Genomic DNA, 25279 nt, shown 5'->3' with positions numbered 1-25279 from the left:
TATTCCAGCCATGATGTGTCTGCTTCTAGTCTCTGTCACTGTAACGTTAGACTCTTCGGAAGAAGACTGATCCATCAACTCTTTACAGCTACCCTAGCTCACTAGCTCGGTGCTGTTTTTAGCGTGGTTGTTCTTTTCTTATCCAAACTTGACCAACACCGGCATTTCTCTCGCCGATGCAGTGAAAAGTCTTCCGGATTACACAACTCGTCGCCAGTTTATATTATGTTGCCGACTCAGGACTTTAGATAAACACTTTTATCTATTACATATAGAGCAACACGCACACGTTGTTTTCTTGGTTCACTGCTTCTTCAACTGCTTTATTCAATACAGACATCAACCAATAATAGAACACTGATGCCCCCTAATGGTTCAGTCTTTATATAACAACATTTAGCTGCATACATAACAGAGATAACGAGAAAATTAAGTCGTTATAACGAGAAAACAAAAAGAAAAAAAAATTATAATGCATGGCCGCTTAGAACTTCCGTAACTTTGCGTTCCCTCGCAAAACTTTTGCGTTCTCTCGCAAAATTATTTGCGTTCGCTCGCAAAACTTTTGCGTTCTCTCGCAAAACCAGCTGAGTTCGGACAAACACTTCCTGTTTACTTTACAGCTTGTAGTGGTTTATACAGCTCCAAGTTCACAATGGAGCGGTTCATAGAGTTTTGTTTTGAACTTGGAGAAATAGTCAGTGCATGCTTATTACGGCACGGTTTTGGGACATACTAAAACGCTTAATGTAAAACACTGTGTGAGAGCCGTGGGAACGGAGCGAGCCCGGTGGAGCACCTGCGCCATTCACCGGTAACGAATCCCGCGAAGGAGAACTGAAGGAGGGACTGATGACAGTGTTGGACGATAGAGGACCAGGCTCGGACTTTATTTTGTGTTTTTGGTTCTGTTTGTGTGCGACAGTCGTCCACGAGTAGGGGCTGTCGCGGTCTTTTAGGTATATTTTATTATTAAAGTTTTGTTTGAATGTTCGCCGGTTCCCGCCTCATTCTTCCCGTGACTATAACGTTTGTTACACACTGGATGACTAAATTCAGTACACGGATTACACACCATATTATTAAAGTAGACAGACAAGCAGTATAGCCCAGAATATGAACGTAACCTGGTAAACTGCACTTTAAGCGTAGGCTATCCCTCATAGAAAGAAAGAGTTTTATTTTAAACTTGGACTCAAGTTCAAATAGGCTACAGTCAGCTTTGCCTATAGTTTAAGACATGGTTTTGGGACATTCTAAAACACTTAATGTGGATGTAGCTACTATAACAGTGACATTGGAGGCCCAATTCGGTAAGGCCTAATAAATACTATTAATGCTAATAAAAATTGTAATATTAATAACCTTATTAATAGCTATCAGTAAAGCAAATAGCCATAATACAACGTTTCTCCCACATTTAAAACCGTCAGGATATAGAAAGGATCCTTAAGGGAAGCTGGACAAAGACAGTAGGCTATATAGGCTAAAACCAAAATATGGTAAACAAGTTTTATTAATAAAATATAGCATATTATGCACAGGGAAAGCAGACAAGCCCAGAATAGCTAGAAACAAGCCAAAACCTAATGTAAAGCGAAACTGGGCTCACGTACAGCTCTCTTTCATCACAAATCCAAATGTTTCCATATTCGCAATGTATTTGAAGAAAAAATCATAATGAACAAAAATGTGCCGCAAAAAAAGTATGAAAGTCGTCATCAGAATACTCCATCTGCCATCAGACGTGCAACAAAGATGCGTTGTTTACTTTCAAATCAAAGCTAAATACACATAGAAACAGCGCATCCTTGTGGGGTGGATGATACAGAAGAGCATACGAAGCATACGGTGATATGAAGAGACAGAGGAGACTGTTGACAAAGGAATTATTGAATAAAGTCACTATTTTGTTTTCTTCGCTTACAAAAAGTTTTCCCGTCGCCTCATATAACCCAGATTGCACGTCTGATGGCAGATGGAGTATTCTGACGACGACTTTCATACCTTTTATGGACCTTGACAGTGTTATTTACTTGGCAGTCTATGGGACAGTCACAGGCCTCCCGGTTTTCATCCAAAATATCTTAAATTGTGTTCCGAAGATGAATGGAGCTTTTACGGGTTTGGAACAACATGGGGGTACAGTACACTGTAAAACCCGACAAGTAACTTAACTCAAACCGTTTGAGTAAACAGATATCCTTAAAAACCTGACAAGTTAGGTTTACTCAAACCGTTTGAGGAAACCGATTGCCTTAAACCATTTAAGTTTTAAAACTAACACACTGTAAAACCCGATAAGTAACGTAACTCAAACCCTTTTGTGTAAACAAATATCCTTAAAAACATGACAAGTTGGGTTTACTCAAACTGTTTGAGGAAACCGATTGCCTTAAACCATTTAAGTTTTAAAACTTAACAGTTATGAGTACTCTGAACTTAATTCAGTTGAGTTCACTGAAAGAAGATATACATTGCAATTAAGTAATTAAGTGATTAATTGAGTGATAATTGTGAATTAGTGATGAACAGCTGTTGTTAACAAACAGAATAACTGAAGAAAAGAGAAATACAAGAACTCCAACTGACTTCAGACACAGCCTTAGATAAAATCAACTGAAATAAAAGACATTAAATCTCTCAAGATCTGATTAAACAACCCCACAAACAGCATCACCATCTCCACTTATTAATAACCAGACTGACTTTATTTCTGTCAGACGTCTACAGAAGATCTGATTGAGAATTAACTAAGGTTTAGATGTTGATTTATGTTTTCATTTAAAGTAACCATGTTAGAGATCAGTGTTTGCTTTAGTTGGGCTCTTGACCCTTGCTTTCTGTCTTAGTTTTTTCTTTGGCTGTTGTAACCATTTGTTGTAACTCAAAAGCCCAAAGAAAATATCGTCAGGTGTTATACACACTCACACTCTTAGAAGCTGCTTTTATCCAAAGCAACTTACAGTGCATTCAGGTTAGCATTTTTTTTTTATCTAATCTGTGCCTAGATGTTGGTTGTTATACTGTATATTGGTGATGATAATCATTGATTATTGAACTGTTTGGAGTCTAATCTCTGATGAAATAGGTGTAGTGTAATTAGTTGGATTGTTTAAAGTAAAAGTGATTCTAAGAGCCAGTGGTTTTGTGATAATCAGGTAATATGAAGAATTTTCCAAACAGTTTGGTTTTCTGTGGTGTCACTTAGTCACACACAGACATCAATAATCAGCATATGAACCTCAACAATGGTGACCATAAAAAAAAAAAACAAAAAAAACAAAAAAAACAATGCAGCAGAGCATGCTGGGAGCCATGGATGAGTTTTGTACTACAATAGTACCCAGCATGCACTGCAGTATTTTTTTTTTTTCTTTTTTTTTTCGTAACCATTGTTGAGGTTCATATTCTGATTATTGATGTCTGTGTGTGACTAATTGACACCATAGAAGACCGAACTGTTTGGAAAGTTCTTTATATTAACTGATTAAAAAAGAACCACTGACTTTTTGAACAGCTTTCATTGTAATCAACTGAACTAACTATAGAACACCTATTTAGTAAGATTTAGGACTCTGAACAGCTCCATAATTGATGATTATCATCACCAATATGCTGTACAACAACCAATACCTGATCATATTTTCTCTGGGTTTTTTGAGTTATAACAAACATGTTTCAAAAACACATGGTTACAAGTACCTGATCATATAATCTAAGACAGAAATCAAGGGTCAAGAGCCCAACTAAAGCAAACACTGATCTCTAACATGGTTACTTAAAATGAAACAATAAATCAACATCTAAACCTTAGTTAATTCTCAATAAGATCTTCTGTAGACATCGGACAGAAGTAAAGTCAGTCTGGTTATTAATAAGTGGAGCTGGTGATTCTGTTTGTTAACAGCAGCTGTTCATCACTAATGCTCAATCAGCACTTAATTAATCACTTGATTACATAATTGCAAAGTTTTAAAACTTACATGGTTTAAGTAAAGGCAATCTGTTTACTCAAACGGTTTGAGTTACTGTGACTTGTCAGGTTTTACAGTGTAGGAGGACATCCAAAACGTTGTTTCTACCGCCGCTAGTACCGCCTCCGCGGCGTCTGCAAAGTGCATTTGCAGCTTTTGAGCGCTGAGTAGCGCTTTAATCACAAGTTTTCAAACAAGCGCATCAAAGCACATTTTCGCAAATAGACGTCAGCTTTGCCTCACCGAAGTGTTATATTTGATTGCAGTCGGGGAAAATTTAAGAAAAAATATTTAATATTCACAGATGAAAGTTTAGTCCTTATGAAGTTATGTGCGTTTCTTAGAACGAATTCAAGCAGGATAAATGTCAAGCCTATGAGCCTGTGCTTATATTTTCTCTACACCATATTTTAGACTAGACACATTTAAATAGTGTGCAGTATTATTTATATAATATGAATTATGTGTTATATTATTAAAAAGAAAATGTGGTTTACTTTGCATCGGAGCATTAAGAGTGGTAGCCTATTGTGAGCTAGGCTTGCGTGTTTTATAAATTAATTTTCTTTATTTTAGTAAAACGTGAGGCACTGTATAATTTCGCTCCCATTATTTAGGCCTAATTAAAACAAGAAACAAATTAATTAAAACTGCACGATTTAACTAAATCATTGCAACTCTAAAGAATGGATGGATTAATAAAAAGTCATCACTTATCAACAAAGTGCACACGATGTAAAAAAAAAGAGCTTCATTAATTGACAACTTTAGTGATTTTAAATGGAGTCTTCTTTGCTTGCTTTCATATAATTTAAGTAAAGTAAAAATAAATAAATAAAATAAATAAATAAATTGCAGCCGCATTTAAATGCAGGTTTGTATAATATTCCGTAAAATATCAGTGCAAGATTTGCTCTGCATGATGCTGAGTGCACGCAGCATTTATTCTTATTTGTCTACATATTTTATCTTCATTACAAATCTTGTTTGGTTTTATTTTGGATAATTGGATGTAAAAAATTATTTACTTTGTAATGCATATGCAAAATGTGAATTATTATTTATATTCAAGTGTTTGTGCAAAAATTATTAATGCGCATGCATGACAGGGAGGCGCCCTCTCGATCACATAATTTTTTTCCTAATAATGAAATAACTGAAAATTGTGGCGTCTCACATACATGAGAAATATATCTACAGAAAGCTTGAAATGTATTTTAAACGAATCAATTCAAAACGAAAGCATTATGTAATCTGTGAAGGTTGTATTTCTGTTTAAAGGCGCTTCCATGTGGAGAGAGTCAGCACTGTGAATTTCATCTTGCAGCCGACAAGAAAACATTTGTTTATTAATAAATAATTAAAATGTCTCCTTTTTCATAATTATTAGGCTACTTCTGCCTGTGCTTTGGGGCAAACTTAATGCATGTTCTTGAGCATTGAGCATTAGTGATGAACACCTGCTATTAACAAATGGAATCAGTGAATGAAAGAGAAACACAAGAAATACAATTTTCAAACACAGCCTTGGATGAAATCAACTGAAATGAAAGACATTAAATCTCTCAAGATCTGATTAAACAACTGCCAAAACAGCTTCACCAGCCTCAATTATTACCAGAGTGACTTTATTCCTGTGAAACGTCTACAGAAGATCTTACTGAGAGTTACAAAGGTTTAGATGTTCTTCTTCTTTTTTTGTTCACTACCATGATTGAGATCAGTGTTCACTTTAGTTGGGCTCTTGAACCTTGACTTTTTAATATTAACTTTTGCTGCTGTAGCAATGTGTTTCTGGAACATGTTTGTTATGGCACGAAAAAAAAAATAAATAAATAAATATCTGACGTTGTTGTTTCATAGCATTGTCCTCTTGCTTCAGATTCACTGATTTTATCTGGTGTCTCTTCTCATACTGAACATTGTTACTAAAACAGAAAAAGAAGCACTATCAAGCAATCAGTTATGAAAGACTGTAAAAACTCAACACTCATTGATTTTATCTGGTGTCTCTTCTTGTAATTTAGACTGACACGTCAATAATCAGCGTATTAATCTCAACAATGGTGACAATCTAAAAAATATATAAACAGATCAGTTCTGAACATCAACAAACATGCTACTAAAGCTCAACACAAAAGCAAAAATAAAAACATAGTAAGAATCCAAGGAAACAAGTGGACAATTGGGCAGTATAATTTATTCATGCTGCAATGCATCCTGGGAGTAATGGGTGGTACCCAGCATGCATTGCATAATGAAGCTTTTAATTGTCACCATTGTTGAGAATCATATGCTGATTCTTGATGTCTCTCTGAGTGTGAATGAGATGGTAGTTCAAAAATAATTTGAACATGAGATGTTTTAAATTCTTAATTTTATGTATTAGAGCACTGCTCAAGCTCATCACTGCAAATCACAAAAATATATTTAACACTTAAGCAATTCAATCATATAATTCATCAAAACTTTAAACGCATATTACAGATTATGGCTATTAGAAAACTCCAACATCACTTGACCAGCCACAAACATTTTGCTATAACAATTGTATCTTAACAAAACAGTTATAGCAATTAAACAAATGCTAATGTTCAAAAGTCAAGGGTCAGGAGCACAACTAAAGCAAACACTCATCTCCACAATGGTAACGTCAAACGAAACAATAAAACAGCATCATTTAAACTGTTGTTTATTCTCAATAAGATCTTCTGTAGATGTCTGACAGAAATAATGTCAGTCTGGTTAGTAATGCATGAAGCTGGTAAAGCTGTTTGTTGATTGTTTAAATCTTTAAATCAGTTGATTTCATCTAAGGCTGCGGCTGAAGTCAGTTGTAGTTCATGTGTTTGTCTTGTTTCTCTTTTCTTCAGTGATTTTGCTCGTTAACAGCAGCTGTTCATCATTGTCTGAATTCACTCATTAGTTTTCATTCTCTCTGTCAGGTGGAATATATTAGTAAACTCATGTAGGGAATAGTGAATGAGGGTGTAGGGTGTGATTTGAAACACAGCCTCTGAGTGTCGACTTTGAACGTTGTTAATTAACGATATATAGCAGCAGGCTACTTTCTCGAAAATGACAAATATTACCCAGAATGCACTGTTTTAATGGAAAACAGAATGTTACTGTCAAAATTTGGCCGTTTTTTTACAGCGATTTTTAACAGTGTACTTCATCTGTATCTGATTTTGAATGAGCAGAAATCTGTAACAAATGCATTGATCTGTAGATAAAATAACTGACGATGTAAACTTATTTTTCATTACAAACTAAATTTGCGCAGCAGAAAGCAGCAATTATACCTTTTAATGCTGACAATTTTATTAGTTTGGCACAAAAAGTTTGCACACAATAGCCTAATCCCCTTTGAAACTCTCCTGTAATTTTATTTATTTATTTATTTTTATTTTATTTTTATAAGCTATTATGAACATAACATTTCAACTTTTAGCCGCGGAGTGAAGGCGGAGCAGTGTTTCTGGTATCAATGAACGCGGAGCTTAGTGATTATTAAATGCTCGGAGCGCGGAGGGAAATTGTTGCTGCTCCAATCCGCTCACATAGGCCTACTGTACTGCCGAGTGAGAGAGATGTTTCGCCCTATATGAACAAGGCCGTCCGGTGTAGACACGGTTAGACAGTGTCTGCTATATTTACAAATAATTGATATAAGAAATAAAAATAAATACATGACCTAAACCAGCGGCATAACGAGATGAAAATATAGACTAGAAAACTGATTTAGGCCTACACTTGGTCTGTCCTCCGTCCATGACACTGACTCACTGCGGAGCTGCCAGTTTTAATCTGAACAGCTCTTAACGCTGAGTGGATGGCATGATGGGCTAGTATTAAAAAAATAATATATTTTTATATTAAAACTTGCTTTGAACAATTTCTTTGTCATTTGAATATTGATTTTAAGTAGGGAGGCAAAAAAAAAAAACGATTTAAATTGTAAATCGGATTATTTTGTGATTGAATTTTGGTTTTTTTTTTGGGGGATAGGCCTATCGCCCAGCCCTAATGCAACAGTTTTTTTTTTTTTTTTTTAAGTTAAGGCAACTTCCTCTGAAATTAAGTTATAATAACTAATAAACTTTATTGCGCTATACAGTAGTCAACATTTGAAGTGATCAAACCTTTCTTTAAAGTTGTCCTAAAACCTGTTCTGCAAGTTTGAAACCTTCATAAGGCTGTCCATATGAAAGAGCAAGAGATTCACACCTTTATCTCGACCCCCACAAGCTATACAGAACTACCCCAAAACCCCAGCCCCCTCCAGCTGAACTGAGCCCTTATTTGTAGGTTGTAGGAGATATGCGAGTGATTCATAGATTTACAAAGTGGGTGCTTGGTTTCAGAAAACAAATACAGCTCGTAAAAAATGCTATGATGAAAAAGTCATGCTAACTTATTAATTCATAGAAATAATTTAATTATTTTTTTTTTTTTCGAGATTCAACTTGAATTTCAATACTATTAAACTGACTTTAAAATCTCAAGGAGTTTATAAGTTGAAACGGTAAAATGTCACAGTGCATGCTAGCCTAAATTAACTTGTATCTTGTATAGTATCCGAAGACTTGATTGCATGTTAGCATAAAACTAACAATATAATTTGATTTTTTTTTTTTTTTTTTTAAATGAACAATTCCTGTATAAAATGTGACGGCAACCTTTATATCAAACATTTTGAAATCGTCCACAGCTGAGCATCGCAGGAGGCAGATCTGAAGTTATATTTGTTTGTTCACGAAGTGAATGTGATGCACAAAGTCATTTTTAGATGCAATGGAAAAATAAAGCTGGATAAAAACATACACGTGAATGTTTTTTTTAAATAAATTACATTTGTGAGAGTTGCATTTTATTACATTCAGAAATAATAACGGCAGGCTTAATAATGCTATAGGCTAATGTACCAACAGGACATTTTTAGTTCCCTTCAGTTTACTCTTTTTATCTCTTTTATTTTTTTATTTTTATCCGTTTTATTTAATAGATATCCTTAAAAACCTGACAAGTTGGGTTTACTCAAACCGTTTGAGGAAACCGATTGCCTTAAACCTTTTAAGTTTTAAAACTAACACACTGTAAAACCCGACAAGTAACGTTACTCAAACCCTTTTGTGTAAACAAATATCCTTGAAAACATGACAAGTTGGGTTTACTCAAACCGTTGAGAGGAAACCGATTGCCTTAAACCATTTAAGTTTTAAAACTTAATAGTTGTGAGTACTCTGAACTTAATTCAGTTGAGTTCACTGAAAGAAGATATACATTGCAATTAAGTAATTAAGTGATTAATTGAGTGATAATTGAGCATTAGTGATGAACACCTGCTGTTAACAAACAGAATTACTGAAGAAAAGAGAGAAAGGAACTACAACTGACTTCAGACACAGCCTCACTAAAACCTGACAAGTTATGTTAACTCAAACCGTTTGAGGAAACCGATTGCCTTAAAACATTTAAGTTTTAAAACTAATAGTTGTGAGTACTCTGAACTTAATTCAGTTGAGTTCACTGAAAGAAGATATACATTGCAATTAAATAATTAAGTGATTAATTGAGTGATAATTGTGCATTAGTTATGAACAGCTGCTGTTAACAAACAGAATCACTGAAGAAAAGAGAAACACAAGAACTACAACTGACTTCAGACACAGCCTTAGATAAAATAAACTGAAATAAAATACATTAAATCTCTCAAGATCTGATTAAACAACCCCACAAACAGCATCACCAGCTCCACTTATTAATAACCAGACTGACTTTATTTCTGTCAGACGTCTACAGAAGATCTGATTGAGAATTAACTAAGGTTTAGATGTTGATTTATTGTTTCATTTGAAGTAACCATGTTAGAGATCAGTGTTTGCTTTAGTTGGGCTCTTGACCCTTGATTTCTGTCTTAGTTTTTTCTTTGGCTGTTGTAACCATTTGTTGTAACTCAAAAGCCCAGAGAAAATATCATCAAGTGTTATACTCACACTCTTAGAAGCTGCTTTTATCCAAAGCAGCTTACAGTGCATTCAGGTTAGCATTTTTTTGTTATCTAACCTGTACCTAGATGTTGGTTGTTATACTGTATATTGATGATGATAATCATTGATTATTGAACTGTTTGGAGTTTAATCTCTGATGAAGTATGTGTTGGGTAATTAGTTGAATTGATTACAGTAAAAGTGATTCTAAGAGCCAGTGGTTCTGTGATAATCAGTTGATATAAAAAACTTTCCAAACAGTTTGGGTTTTCTGTGGTTTCACTTAGTCACACACAGACATCAATAATCAGCATATGAACCTCAACAATGGTGACCATAAAAAAAAAAAACATTGCAGCAGAGCATGCTGGGAGCCATGGATGAGTTTTGTATTACAACAGTACCCAGCATGCATTGCAGCATGTTTTTTTTTTTTTTTTTTTCGTAACCATTGTTGAGGTTCATATTCTGATTATTGATGTCTGTGTGTGACTAATTGACACCATAGAAGACCAAACTGTTTGGAAAGTCCTTTATATTAACTGATTATGAAAGAACCACTGACTTCATGAATGGTTTTCATTGTAATCAACTGAACTAACTATAGAACACTTATTTAGTAAGATTTTGGACTCTGAACAGCTTCATAATTGATGATTATCATCACCAATATGCTGTATAACAACTAATACCTGATCATATTTTCTCTGGGTTTTTGGGGTTATAACAAACATGTTTCAAAAACACATGATTACAACGTCCAAAAAAAAAAATAATCTAAGACAGAAATCAAGGGTCAAGAGCCCAACTAAAGCAAACACTGATCTCTAACATGGTTACTTCAAATGAAACAATAAATCAACATCTAAACCTTAGTTAATTCTCAATAAGATCTTCTGTAGACGTCTGACAGAAATAAAGTCAGTCTGGTTATTAATAAGTGGAGCTGGTGATGCTGTTTGTTAACAGCAGCTGTTCATCACTAATGCTCAATCAGCACTTAATTAATCACTTGATAACTTGATTGCAAAGTTTTAAAACTTACATGGTTTAAGTAAAGGCAATCTGTTTACTCAAACGGTTTGAGTTACTGTGACTTGTCAGGTTTTACAGTGTACAACAAATCCTTTAAATTAAAAAAAATTATCAGAACAGAACAAGAATTACAAATATATAATTCTAATGGATAAATATAATTGCAGCAGGCTATATAATAATATAGGCTTATAAACAACAACAAAAATAATAATAATTTAAAATAATTTAAAGCGATACATTATGTTGGGCTTATCTCTCTCATTCGGGACAAATCCAAACATGTTGCCCATTTGAAGCTAAACTCTTATTCATTAGGTAAAATAGGCTTTGGATTTCACACGTGTTTCAGTATGACGAAAAAAAAAAAAAAAATCATAATTAGCAAAATTATGCCAAAGTGGCCCGCTGCTCGCGCCGCATGGCTCGGTGAACGACTGCTGTTTCCAATGAGTTAATAAGACTCCAGTTAATAAGTTAATAAGAATTATTTGTAAATGCTGGACCGTTCTCATTTCGCTCTGCAAATGGAACCTGAAGATTATTATTATTATTATTATTATTTTTAAACCAAGAATGAACCGAAATGAAAACATTTTAATCCGTATATATATATATATATATATATATATAATGACTGTTTAAAAACAATAGCATGCATAAGAGCCTTTGTGTAAAGGGTTTTTTTTATTTTTTGATGAGTAGACTGTAGCCTAAGACTATCCTATTTTTAATGGCTTTTTTAAGGATGTTATAATGTATATTATAATGTTATTGTTGTTTTACGTCTTCCTTTCATTTTACAATTACATTCAGTTCCCAATCCGTCCCTTTGCGCCACCTGGCGGTAGTTTCGCGAATTTTAACACGCGACTGATTTGCAGTTAACGCCGCGGCCCTGCGGCGGCGGTACGCGCGGCGGCATTACTCATTTTGGTTGTCTACCATCTGTAAGTGATTAATGACAAAATTTTCATTTTGGGGTGGAGTATCCCTTTAACTCACGCTCAAATCTCCTTCAATGTGGTCTAAATTCCCCTTCCCCATGGGAGATCTCTCACATGCAGGAACACAACGCTTATCTGTAAATTAAACCATCCACTCAATAAAATCACACGACTGTAATCACCACACATTCACAAGTTGATATAAAACTAGAAATGTCCTCTCTTTAACAGTTTTATCTACTATGTCTTCCTCTGTGTAACTCCTGTTTCTAATTGCATTCTCTTTCGGTCTGACCTTCACTTCTCATTAGCGCATGCATGAACTCTTAAAGGGGACAGCGCACATAACTGAGTCATAGCAAACAAAGGTGAATTACTGGGGAAACTAATCAAATATCAGGAGACTCTTACCCCGGTTAAAGATTAATATTTAACGTCTTCCATTCATTATTTGTAGCACGCCGGCCACCCAGTAATCGCAATAATTTAGTCCTTTATTGCTTTTAATTTAACACAACTTTCTACTTATGGGGAAGTCGTGGCCTAATGGTTAGAGAGTTTGACTCCTAACCCTAAGGTTGTGCGTTCGAGTCATGGGCCGGCAATACCATATTAAATGTGTTTTTCCTCTTTATTTCAAGTTTATAGCAAGATATAAATGTGGAGGAACATCAGAAGGCATGAAAAAAAAAACAGTATAGCTTAATTTATAATGAAAATAATGTCTCATAATTTTAATTGGAAAGACTCAAGACTCCGCTTAAACTGAAGAGGATACAGCGATCTGTCACGCCACATTAAAGAGCGTGAAAAAACAAAACAAAAAAAAAAACACATTATTGTAATATATTGTAGTATTTCACTAAAAAACTGACAGATTTTCAAAGCTGAGACTTTGGAATATCTCGCCTTGCTCCCAATCCGAGCCATTTGCATGTGCAAAAGGATAGAATATCCTCTCAAAATATTATAACTTTAATCTTTATTCTCAAAACATTTTGACTTTATTCTCATAATATTACGACTTTATTCTCAAAACATTTCAACTTTATTCTCGTTAATATCTCAACTTTATTCTCTAAACATTTAGGCTTTATTCTCGTAATATTAGAATTTTTTTTTTTTTTTTTTTTTTGCAAAGTCGGTGATTCAATAATGCCAGCTCTCCTGTCGTCTCTCTGTCCCTCACAGTCACACATACAGCACAATAACATTATATCAGGGAAATGTTTTTAAATTCTCATCAAGGAAAAATCATAAATTAACAACTTAAAAACTTAAAGAACTTAAAATGTTGCGCTTGAACTATTTTATGCAAAAAATGTAGCAAACTTGCTTCCGCTTGTGCGCAGATTGTTACAGTAGCAAGTTCTGATTGGGCAATCACCATTATTTATTTTCGTGAATTATGATAAGTAGAACATTTTAACATTTCATTTGCATGATAAGTTTTACATTATACACAACATTAATAATCCAAAGGGGATGGTAAAGGGGGATGGTGGTTTTACTGAGGGGTTGCTTTTTGTCATTTTTTTTCAACCGGGGGATGCCATCCCCCCATATCCCCCCTCAATTCGAGCCCTGCTCCTACGCCCCTGACACCTGTCTGACCCAACAACAATCCACGTAGAGCCCTGTGTCCTGGCTATCTCCTTTGGTATAGTGTCAAGTATACCAATGTGCAAAAAAATCACTCAAGATCTGATTAAGCTGTAGTTATATGATCGGGAATCACTGCATCAATGCTAGCTTCCATCTTGCTTGCAAAAAATGCAAAATAATAATTAAAAAACTATTGTTCAGTATGAATTCTGTGTTTCAGGGGTTTCTAGTGCTGGTTGGGCTGTGAGTTACAGACATTCACACATCTGTGCACTAAAGAACTCATCAGTGACAATGAGCTGCACTTATACATACCCTACTGGATATAAGATCATGAAAGTGTTCTGGACCAAAAACCCTGTAAAGGGTGAAGAGTCTCCAGATCTGTCTGAGGATCCTGAATACAGTCAGAGGCTTCAGTATCTGGGAGACAAACAGCAGAACTGCACCATCAGACTGAGTCATGTGACACAGAAGGATGAACACAAGTACTGTTTCAGATTCATCACTGATAAACCTGATGGCAAATGGATTGGTTATCCGGGAGTGAATCTTACTGTCACAGGTGACTTTCATGAGGCTGAGCTCTTCTTCTGTGCATTATGTTGAATAATAATCAGTGTATGACAGCAGCTCTAGATATAATGTGTGTGTTGTGTTCAGATCTTCAGGTGGAGGCTCCTGAGAGAGTGACAGAGGGTCATAATGTCAGTCTGACATGTAAAAGCAGCTGCACTCTGACTGACAGAGCAACATTCATCTGGTACAGAAACTCACAGCCATTAACTGAGAGAAGAGACAGAAACAATCAACTCCTGCTGCAGTCAGTCAGAAGAGAGGATGCAGGCAGATACAGCTGTGCTCTACATGGACACAGTTACATCTCTCCTGCTGCTCATCTCAATGTCACCTGTGAGTACAGTCATACTTTGCCAACTTGTGTAAATGTATTCATATATGAGACATGAATTCATATAGTATTCATATTGTGTAAAAGACCAAATTGGTTAGAATGTTAAATGTTTTTATTAATATTATTTTCATTCTTTATACTGGACCTCTAGATCCTCCAAAGGGGGCTTTTGTAGCAGTGAGTCCATCTGGTGTAATAGTGGAGGGAGATTCAGTGACTCTGAGCTGCAGCAGTGATTCAAACCCTCCTGCAGAAATCAGCTGGTTTAAAGGAGGAACGTTTGTAGGATCTGGAAGAATCTACAACATCTCAAAGATCAGCTCTGATCACAGTGAACAATACAAGTGCAGATCCATCAATAAACATGGAGAGAAAGACTCTGATGCTGTAACTTTAAATGTTGTGTGTGAGTTAATGATCATCTGCACTTGTCAATCATAAATTTCTAATATTTATTGTGAATTTTATTTTTTGTCCTTTTTAGATCCTCCCAGGAATGTCTCAGTGTCTATAACTGGATCTGGTGTAATAGTGGAGGGAGATTCAGTGACTCTGAGCTGCAGCAGTGATTCAAACCCTCCTGCTCTGATCTTCAGCTGGTTTAAGGAGAATCAAAGCTCAGCTGTTGGATCTGGACAGAGTTTCAGTGCACTACAGAGTGGACGCTTCTACTGTGAGGCTCACAATCAACATGGATCTCAGAGATCAGACGCTGTTACTGTCATTGTTAAAGGTAGAGCAGATCATATATTGAACTCTTTCTGAAGTGAATCTGTTCAGATGTTTTACTCTTTTGTCTCTGTTGTAGGTCGTCTGGTGATTTTGTACATATCTGCTGGAGTGGTTTGTGGAGCTGCAGTTATCATAACGATATTGCTGATTTGGTAAGATGTGTGTGTGTGTGTGTGTGTGTGTGTGTGTGTGTGTTTGTGTGTGTGTGAGAGAGAGAGAGAGAGAGAGAGAGAGAGAGAGAGAGAGAGAGAGAGAGAGAGAGAGAGAGAGATACTGACAGAGAGTGTGAGAGAGAGTGAGAGAGGTTGTGATTGGGTTTATTTGTGTAATATTTTTGTCTTTTTGTGTGTTTGTGATGTATGAAAAAGAGAAATAAAGCTGAGGTATGGATATTAACTTAATTATTAGTAATTTACTGATCAGGTAATTGAACTCAAAGATTGAAAGTCCGAATTTGTGGCTTTTTCTATTGAGATGATTACATGCATTATTTACTCTCTGTCTTTTTTTATTTTTTTTTTATGTCAAAGGTCAATCATTCTGGACCTCATCATGACCGTCACAAAGCTTGCAATGATGAACTGAATGAACCTGTGTATGAAAATGAATTGGTAAGTATTTTACCTGAGGTTTTTCTACAAAAGACTAAACTCTCTTCACCTGTAGCCAAAGGAAATAAAACACTCTTCAATGTCATTGTGAAAATAGCAAATGTCTTATAACTTAGAGTACTGAAATTTCTATAAAACAGTTCTGATTTTATGTTGTCTCTTCATTCATAAAGGCTGATCAACGTGGCCCTGATGTTTGTAAACCTGAACTGAACTCTCCAGTGTATGAAAATATTCCAGTAAGTAAAAACACATACTAGATCAGGGCTCTCAACTCTGGCCCACGAGGTCCCCTTTCCTGCAGAGGTTTAGCTCCACCCTTACGAAAAAGAAGTTTATACAAGTGTGCTATTAGTATACTTCTTTTAAACTAAAAAATAGGAAAGTATGCTTTTAGTTTACTTTTTGTGTGCTTCTCAGAAATGGGCTTCATGTACTACTCAGAAATATACTTAAAATGACATTTAAGTATACTTGACTTATACTTACAAAAAGTCTGAATATATTTGAGCTATACTTGTGCTCCTAGAATCAGTGTTTTCATTGCTATATGATAGAGGGCGCTAGTCCACATCTTCTGTACAGAATTTCCAAAAAAACACAAGTGAAGAAGAAGAAGAAACAACAGATACTAACACATGTAACACGATCATCTGACATGAAATAGCATCAAAACTGTAACGTTATGTCAACGTTACAGTTTAAAATGTAAACTGAAGTCAGAATAAAATGTCAACCGATGAAGAGGTAATAATTAAGTCAAGCTTTGGGGTGTTGATCGACTCCATCTACGTTTTGATTATCATCCTGAATCCAATTCATAGTCTTTTTTCAGCTTTTTGTTCAAAATGTTATTTCTTTATTTTGTATGAAACTTACCCACATTAGTGTTTAATGAATGCATGAACCTAGAATAAAATGTTTTTGTTTACAAGCAGATACCCTGTTCTTTCTTTGGATGTTTTGTATGTTCATATATTCATATAATAAAATGTATACAAATTTAAACCTAAATAGGGACATAGTAGTATACTTAAAGTGTGATGTAAAGTTCACTTAAAGAAAACTTATGAGTATACTTGCAGTATAAAACTACTAAACTAGTAGTTTACTGAGACTATATTTCAAAGTGTACAAAGTATTTAATTAGTAAATAAACTATCAGTATACCTATAAGTTCACTTTTAGTATAATTGCAGTACAAACTACAAACATAGAGGTAAACTAGTTGTGTACTCAATGTTTACTACTGTTATACTTAAAGTATACATACAAGTATACTTTTATATACTAGAAAGTGGGCCAATTTAGTCCCAAGAAGTATTGAAACAGTACACTTACAGAGTATACTAGGAGAACACTGATATTTGTATACTTGTTACATAAAGTATACTTAAAATACACTTGAACTTTACTTGAGTATACTTAATAAAATGAACTTGAAGTATACTACTTTTTGGTAAGGGCAACCCTAATTAAACACACCTGAACAAGCTCATCAAGCTCTTCAGGATCACTAGAAAGTTACTGGCAGTGGGTTTGGTCAAGATTGGGTTGGAGCTGAACTTGAGTAGAGAACCCCTGCACTAGACAATGAAAAATACACAACCTATTAACCTTTCCTCATGACTAATGTTCTTGATGCCCGTATTAAATATATCATCATTAATGTTTTCTCTTTTTCTTTCTTTCTGTCTTTTTGAACTCAGCATCAAAAGAAGAGGATGTAGTGTTTTGGACACACAGCGAACATTTTACAGCTTTCACATATCAGTTTGTAGGTGGAGACCTGAATGATTGACAAGTGTGTTTGACTGATATAATTTGTGGATAACTGTATAGATAGTTGAGTGAAAATGGAAGTAAAGAGTTAATTAATTGATAAAAGGGTGTGTGTTAACACACTTAAGTGTGTTTTCTCTTTACACTTCATGCAATCTTCATACAAGCTTGCTGCATTTAGATTTTTAATGTTTTTAACCTTAGGTGTCAGTATTTTTCAGATTTCCCATAAAAGGCTAGTTGTGCAATTTTACATGTTGGGGGGGGGGGGGGTATTTCTGTTTTAAACCATAAAGTCTGATATTAAGCAATGTGCCAACTTTGCGCAAGAGTTACGCCAGTGAACAGCTGATATAACTGTCTTGAATTATTCCCTTAATATTTATCTTGTGGGCCGTACACAGTGAAGAAAAAAAAAAGAAAAATGTATTTTGCATTAAACAGATTGTTTTTGAAAGTCAGTGCTTCAAATAAAGCTGCTCTTAATTTGCATTGATGACTGCAGTGTTAATAATTTTAATTATAGGCCAATAATTAATTGTAGAAATTAATAGACCTGTTTTAAAAGGCTTTTTAAAAAACATTTTCAATGAGGAGTAAGCTAATAGTCTAATTTTTTATTATCCTCACAGTGCGTCAAATATTTGGTGATGTGCTATAAAATTATTGTGGTGCAAATTAATTGTAATTTAATAATAAAAGTAATGTAATAATAATATTAGGCCTAATAATAAGAAGAATGTAACAGTCCTACATTAATTGGAAATGCCAAATTTGATGCTATCGACAATATCTCTGGCTATCGACACATGATACAACGCAACTCAGCACGGGGAGGTTATCACGGGTTATCTGTGATCGTGGCTCCTAAATGGTAGTTTTATGTCATACAGTGAGAGAGGTTTAAAGACACCCGTTCGTAGCCTACACTGTAAAACCTGACAAGTCACAGTAACTCAAACCGTTTGAGTAAACAGATTGCCTTTACTTAAACCATGTAAGTTTTAAAACTTTGCAGTTATGTAATCAAGTGATTAATTAAGTGCTGATTGAGCATTAGTGATGAACAGCTGCTGTTAACAAACAGCATCACCAGCTCCACTTATTAATAACCAGACTGACTTTATTTCTGTCAGACGTCTACAGAAGATCTCATTGAGAATTAACTAAGGTTTAGATGTTGATTTATTGTTTCATTTGAAGTAACCATGTTAGAGATCAGTGTTTGCTTTAGTTGGGCTCTTGACCCTTAATTTCTGTCTTTTTTTTTTTGGAAGTTGTAACCATGTGTTTGAGACATGTTTGTTATAACTCAAAAAACCCAGAGAAAATATGATCAGGTATTGGTTGTTGTATAGCATATTGATGATGATAATCATCAATTATGGAGCTGTTTAGAGTTTAAAATCTTACTAAATAGGTGTTCTATAGTTAGTTCAGCTGATTACAATGAAAACCATTCAAAAAATCAGTGGTTCTTTTTTAATCAGTTAATATAAAGGACTTGCCAAACAGTTTGGTCTTCTATGGTGTCAATTAGTCACACACAGACATCAATAATCACAATATGAACCTCAACAATGGTTACGAAAAAAACAACAACAAAAAGAAAAACATGCTGCAATGCATGCTGGGTACTATTGTAGTACAAAACTAATCCATGGCTCCCAGCATGCTCTGCTGCATTGTTTTTTTTTTTTTTTTTTTTTTTTTTTTTTTTTTTTTGTTGAATTTATGGTCATTATGTTTATTATTGTTGTGTGTGTTTGAATATGAAGCTAGTATGGTTTGATGGATTTGATTAAAATTCTTTATATTAACTAATTATCACAGAACCACTGGCTCTTAGAATCACTTTTACTGTAATCAATCTAACTGATTACACAACACCTATTTCATCAGAGATTAGACTCCAAAAGTTTCAATAATCAATGATTGTCATCACCAATATACAGTATAATAACTAACATCTAGGTACAGGTTAGATAAAAAAAAAAAAACTAACCTGAATGCACTGTAAATTGCTTTGGATAAAAGCAGCTTCTAAGAGTGTGAGTGTGTGTATAACACCTGATGATATTTTCTCTGGGCTTTTGAGTTACAACAAATGGTTACAACAGCCAAAGAAAAAACTAAGACAAAAATCAAGGGTCAAGAGCCCAACTAAAGCAAACACTGATCTCTAACATGGTTACTTCAAATGAAACAATAAATCAACATCTAAACCTTAGTTAATTCTCAATAAGATCTTCTGTAGACTTCTGACAGAAATAAAGTCAGTCTGGTTATTAATAAGTGGAGCTGGTGATGCTGTTTGTGGGGTTGTTTAATCAGATCTTGAGAGATTTAATGTATTTTATTTCAGTTTATTTTATCTAAGGCTGTGTCTGAAGTCAGTTGTAGTTTTTGTGTTTCTCTTTTCTTCAGTAATTCTGTTTGTTAACAGCAGCTGTTCATCACTAATTCACAATTATCACTCAATTCATCACTTAATTATTTAATTGCAATGTATATCTTCTTTCAGTGAACTCAACTGAATTAAGTTCAGAGTACTCACAACTATTAGTTTTAAAACTTAATTGGTTCAAGGCAATCGGTTCCTCAAACGGTTTGAGTTAACATAACTTGTCAGGTTTTAGTGAGGCTGTGTCTGAAGTTAGTTGTAGTTCCTTTCTCTCTTTTCTTCAGTAATTCTGTTTGTTAACAGCAGTGTTCATCACTAATGCTCAATTATCACTCAATTAATCACTTAATTACTTAATTGCAATGTATATCTTCTTTCAGTGAACTCAACTGAATTAAGTTCAGAGTACTCATAACTGTTAAGTTTTAAAACTTAAATGGTTTAAGGCAATCAGTTTCCTCAAACGGTTTGAGTAAACCTAACTTGTCATGTTTTTAAGGATATTTGTTTACACAAAAGGTTTGAGTTACGTTACTTTGTCGGGTTTTACAGTGTGTTAGTTTTTAAAACTTAAATGGTTTAAGGCAATCGGTTTCCTCAAACGGTTTGAGTAAACCTAACTTGTCAGGTTTTTAAGGATATCTGTTTACTCAAACGGTTTGAGTTACGTTACTTGTCGGGTTTTACAGTGTACGATCATTTTCTGATAGTGTCAGAGATTCAGCATGATCATCGCACAGTGTGTTTGCTGCTACGACCCACGTTTACTGACCAGCCAATAAAAATGCGACATGAAATCAATGCGACACAGCGCTAAAACATAAAAATGCTTACCTCAAGCTCTTATCCTTTCCTCTTTCGCCGCTTCCACTTTTTTTATTCTTCTATAGTAACGTGCGTCACAGCCTGCAAGTCTATAGACAAGTTTATCAGATCCATGTCGCACAGTATGATTTGCAATGATCATATAGGATTGCTGAAATTGTGCAGTGTGTTTCGGGTTTAAGACGAAACGACGAGATGACAATAAGGTCAATAAACATTAACTGTGACTATATTAACATGGAATATTGTTGACGTGAAAAGACGAGACTAAAAATAAAAACTACAACAAATGTTTTTTAATTTTCGCCAAAAAAAGGATTTTTTGGTCTAAGCATACCTCCAAGAATATCTCAACAGCTGTTAATGAGCACTGTTTATTCATATTACACATTTAAGCTAAACATTTAAAAACTTACGGTGTATACAGTCTCCATCCTCGTACAATACAATTTAAACACTAATAATAAAATATCAAAAGAAACCAAAACAAAAATAATAAAATTAAGACAGGAACATCATGCAATATAAAACAATATTTAAGACTAAAAAAAAAATAATATTAATTTAATAATTAATACTACATTACACATATGCCTGAGAAAAAAAGTATGTTTTAAGAGAAGATTTAAATGTAGAAAGAGTAGGGGAAAGTCTAATAGACAAAGGTAGGGAATTCCAGAGCTTAGGACCAAGAACTGAGAAAGCTCTGTCATCTTTGGATTTAAGTCGAGATTTTGGAACATTTAATATCATCTGGGTGGAAGATCTGAGCGTTCTCACTGGAAAATACGAGTGGAGAAGGTCTGAAATATATGAAGGGGCAAGACCATGAAGTGATTTAAATACAAATACTAAAACCTTAAAATCAACTCTGAATCGAACAGGTAGCCAATGAAGTGATGACAACACAGATGTAATATGTTCTCTCTTTTTTGTCCCTGTTAAAAAAAGAGCCGCAGCATTCTGTACCAGTTGTAGCGAGGACTGATTATTCCAGCATATAGAGCGTTACAGTAGTCCAGCCTGGTTGAAATAAACGCATGAATAACGGCCTCCAAATCACTAAAGCTCAGGATATTTTTCAGCTTGTGAAAGTCCCCTAAGCTGCAGAAAACTGGCTCTAACTACAGAGTTGATTTGTTTATCAAATTTTAATTCAGGGTTAAGGGTAACTCGCAGATTTTTAACTTTGTCACGAATGTTATCTTGAAGGGGGCCTAGGGTAGAACTTATATTATTTAAATGGTGTGAAGGGCCAAACAACATAACATCAGTCTTCTTTTGATTTAATTGAAGGAAATTATTGTCCATCCAAGCCTTAATGTCCTCTAAACAAGCTAGCAGAGAGGAAACTGAATCAGTACCTGATTTTAATGGAAAATAAAGCTGAGTGTCATCTGCGTACATGTGATATGAAACTTTATGGGACTCAAAAATGAAACGAAGACGGAGTAAGTATAAGGAAAATAAGACATTGTGCAGATGTACCTGTGCTCTCTGGACCTGCTCCTGGGGACCCGCTGTCCTGCAGAGTTTAGCTCCAACCCTAAACAAACACTCCTGAACCGGCTAATTAAGGTCTTCAGGCTAACTCTAACCCTTATTTGTGACGTTTGACTTTGTTGAATAAACATGAGCACTGCACATTTCAAAATCATAAGACGGCGCGGGTGTTTTATATGAATGTATCTCTGAAGGAATCAGACTGTCTTCAGAAAAGTTTCAATACCATTTTCATTTTATCTGATGAAGAAGCGATTATGATTTGATTACAGCCGTTACTGGAGAAACCACTGGTTCTACCCTGTTTTTGTTTTTTATATGGTTTTTGGTTTTTCAGATCTCATAGTGCATGCAGACAATCAGTTTGCATTTTCAATAATAAGCCCATCTCCAGCAACATGCTTTTGTTGTTGCTCTTTTTTTCTGCAGCAACTCAGAGCACTTTTCATACTCTTTATACTGCTAAAGCACATTTGTTTCAGTCTATAAGAATAATCAGCCTACACTACCAGTCAAAAGTTTTTGAACAGTAAGTTTTTTTTTTATTATTATTATTATTATTTTTAAAGAATTATCTTCTGCTCACCAAGCCTGCATTTATTTTATCCAAAGTACAACAAAAACAGTAACATTTTGAAATATTTTTCCTATTTAAAATAACTGCTTTCTATTTTAATATATTTTAAAATGTAATTTATTCCTGTGAACAAAAAAGCTGTATTGTCAGCATCATCACTCCAGTCTTCAGTGTCACATGATCTTCAGAAATCATTCTAATATGCCAATTTGCTGATTATCAATATTTAAAACAGTTGAGTACATTTTTTTTTTTTGTTTTTTGTTAGGATTCTTTGATGAATAAAAAGATCCAAAGATCAGCATTTATCTGAAATAAAAGGCTTTTGTAACAATATACACTATTCCATTCAAAAGCTTGGAGTCACTGATGTCTTTTTTTTTGGAAAGAAATTATTGAAATTAATACTTTTATTTAGCAAGGATGCTTTAAATTGATCAAAGGTGATTATAAGTCATTTATAATGTTATAAAAGATTTCTATTTCAAATAAATACTGTTTTTCTGAACTCTTTATTCATTAAAGAAACCTGAAAAAAAAAAAATCTGCTCGGCTGTTTTCAACATATTAATAAATGATTTTTGAGCAGCAAAACAGAATATTAGAATCATTTCTGAAGGATCATGTGACACTGAAGACTGGAGTAATGATGATAAAAATATAGCTTTGAAATCACAGGAATAAATTGCATTTTAAAATATTTTCAAATAGAAAACAGTTATTTTATATAGTAAAAATATTTCAAAATGTTACTGTTTTTGCTGTATTTTGGATAAAATTAATGCAGGCTTGGTGAGCAGAAAATAAAGATTTAAAAACATTAAAAATCTTACTGTTCAAAAACTTTTGACTGGTAGTGTATAGTGTAGGCTATAATTTGAAGTTAAAGATATTAATATTAATTAGGTGAGTCTGAGAAAATTGAGTCGACCAAAATTAAGAAATATATTGTGATATAAATTTTGGCCATATCATCCAGCCCTAATGAAAACCAACGTTTTTAAACAGGAGCAAAGGAAAACCAGTCTCCACATGGCTTATATCAAAATCCTCCGACATTCTTCTTTACAAATCCTCAGTTTGTACTTCTAATTAGTGACCGTTGATTTGTTTTCAGAATCAGAATCACGTTTATTGCCATGTACTGCATGTATACTTGTATGAGGAATTTGTCTTGGTAAATTGGTGCTTGACAAAGACAATAGAAAAACAAGAATAAATAATAAAACAAAGAGATAAACAGTTCTAAATTAAGACAATATAAAAGTTATACAATAAAAGCAGAAAAAAATCAGGAAGATAAAACATAAAAATACAAAATAAACATGAACATTAACTCTCCATTTGTGATGTTATGAGAGTTTTGATCTCTCCCCTGCGCTTCCGCGTTTGTCACTTCTGATTGGTGCATGCGCAAAGTGACCTCATATGTCGTCCGCTCGGAGCTGCTTCCATGTACAACACTGAGCACAAGCAAGGTTAAATTGATTATTAAATTTTAAATATGATTATTTTTTTTACAAAAACACATCGATTTACTACAGGAGGACTTTGATCACCCCCCGGAGCCGTGTGAGACACGTTTTATTAAGGATGGGTGCTTTTTATTTCACTTCTTTTGGACTGATGCACTGCAACACTTGCAGAGTGTCATTAAACAGCTTGAAAGATCAAAGACTATTTTTAATGTAACTCCGACTGGATTCGTCTGAAAGAAGAAAGTCATATACACCTAGTATGACTTGAGGGTGAGTAATTTATGGGCTTATTTTTATTTTGGGTGAATTAACCCTTTAACAAACATCAAACTTTATTGTGGACTGCTGTACATGCCTCTTCTACACAAAATTTCATGTGTGCAGTTGCCAGGTATCAAGAGTTCAAATCCGCAATTCAGAGCTTCTCTGTTACAGTAAAAGGATACATTTCTGCCCGGTGTTTTACTTTACTTGCAACCAGGTTATGTTTTTTGCTTATTTTTTGCAATCTGGCAACCATGCGCACACGCTCACTCTTGATTACAGGAGTGCCGACAATGATCTGAATATACATGTGAGATGTTTAGCTTAAATGAAAGTGTCACTCAGCCTGTCTGTGTTTTGTCAGGAGATCTCGACTATATTGTGTTGTGCATTTGTGTTTGCTGAATAAATGCACTTAACTCAACCGCTGTGGTTTTAATAGAGAACAATAATTGTAATTTGGAATTATTGAAATCATTGTTAGGAATTTTAATGTTGAAATATTTAGTTTGTTTTTGCTAGTTTTCATAATGTAGACAGAGAGAGTGCATATCAAAGTCTTTGATATTAATTTATATATTAAATAGCCTATAATAAATCAGTACAATAGATGAGGTGAAATAAACTGTCTGT

The 25279-nt window shown here is 34.4% G+C and overlaps 1 protein-coding gene and 1 long non-coding RNA gene across 2 annotated transcripts; both read left to right on the top strand.

Moving 5' to 3' along the window:
• The first annotated feature begins 12479 nt into the window (after positions 1-12479).
• LOC109111470 (B-cell receptor CD22-like) lies at positions 12480-15366 on the top strand. The gene is made up of 6 exons (XM_042768203.1): positions 12480-12501; positions 13778-14122; positions 14221-14469; positions 14622-14876; positions 14955-15203; positions 15279-15366. The coding sequence occupies exons 1-6, from the start codon at positions 12480-12482 to the stop codon at positions 15356-15358; spliced, it is 1200 nt and encodes a 399-aa protein (XP_042624137.1). The 3' UTR covers positions 15359-15366.
• Positions 15367-15556: 190 nt separating this feature from the next.
• LOC122146429 lies at positions 15557-17846 on the top strand. The gene is made up of 4 exons (XR_006160985.1): positions 15557-15585; positions 15733-15813; positions 15987-16052; positions 17532-17846. It is a non-coding gene; the product is annotated as an uncharacterized LOC122146429 (long non-coding RNA).
• The last annotated feature ends 7433 nt before the right edge of the window (positions 17847-25279 follow it).

This window comes from Cyprinus carpio, chromosome A1 (assembly GCF_018340385.1).
Source record: "Cyprinus carpio isolate SPL01 chromosome A1, ASM1834038v1, whole genome shotgun sequence".
NCBI lineage: Eukaryota > Metazoa > Chordata > Actinopteri > Cypriniformes > Cyprinidae > Cyprinus > Cyprinus carpio.
Note: the sequence above shows the minus strand (reverse complement) of the source record. Positions and strands in the feature narration are given on the sequence as shown.

Excerpts from the sequence above, each read along its gene's own strand:
- LOC109111470 (XM_042768203.1), top strand. The coding sequence starts at position 12,480 with ATGGGGAAGTCGTGGCCTAATG. Across the intron at positions 14,123-14,220 it reads AGTGAATCTTACTGTCACAG|ATCTTCAGGTGGAGGCTCCT; the intron begins GTGACTTTCATG and ends TGTTGTGTTCAG. Across the intron at positions 15,204-15,278 it reads TGTTACTGTCATTGTTAAAG|GTCGTCTGGTGATTTTGTAC; the intron begins GTAGAGCAGATC and ends TCTCTGTTGTAG.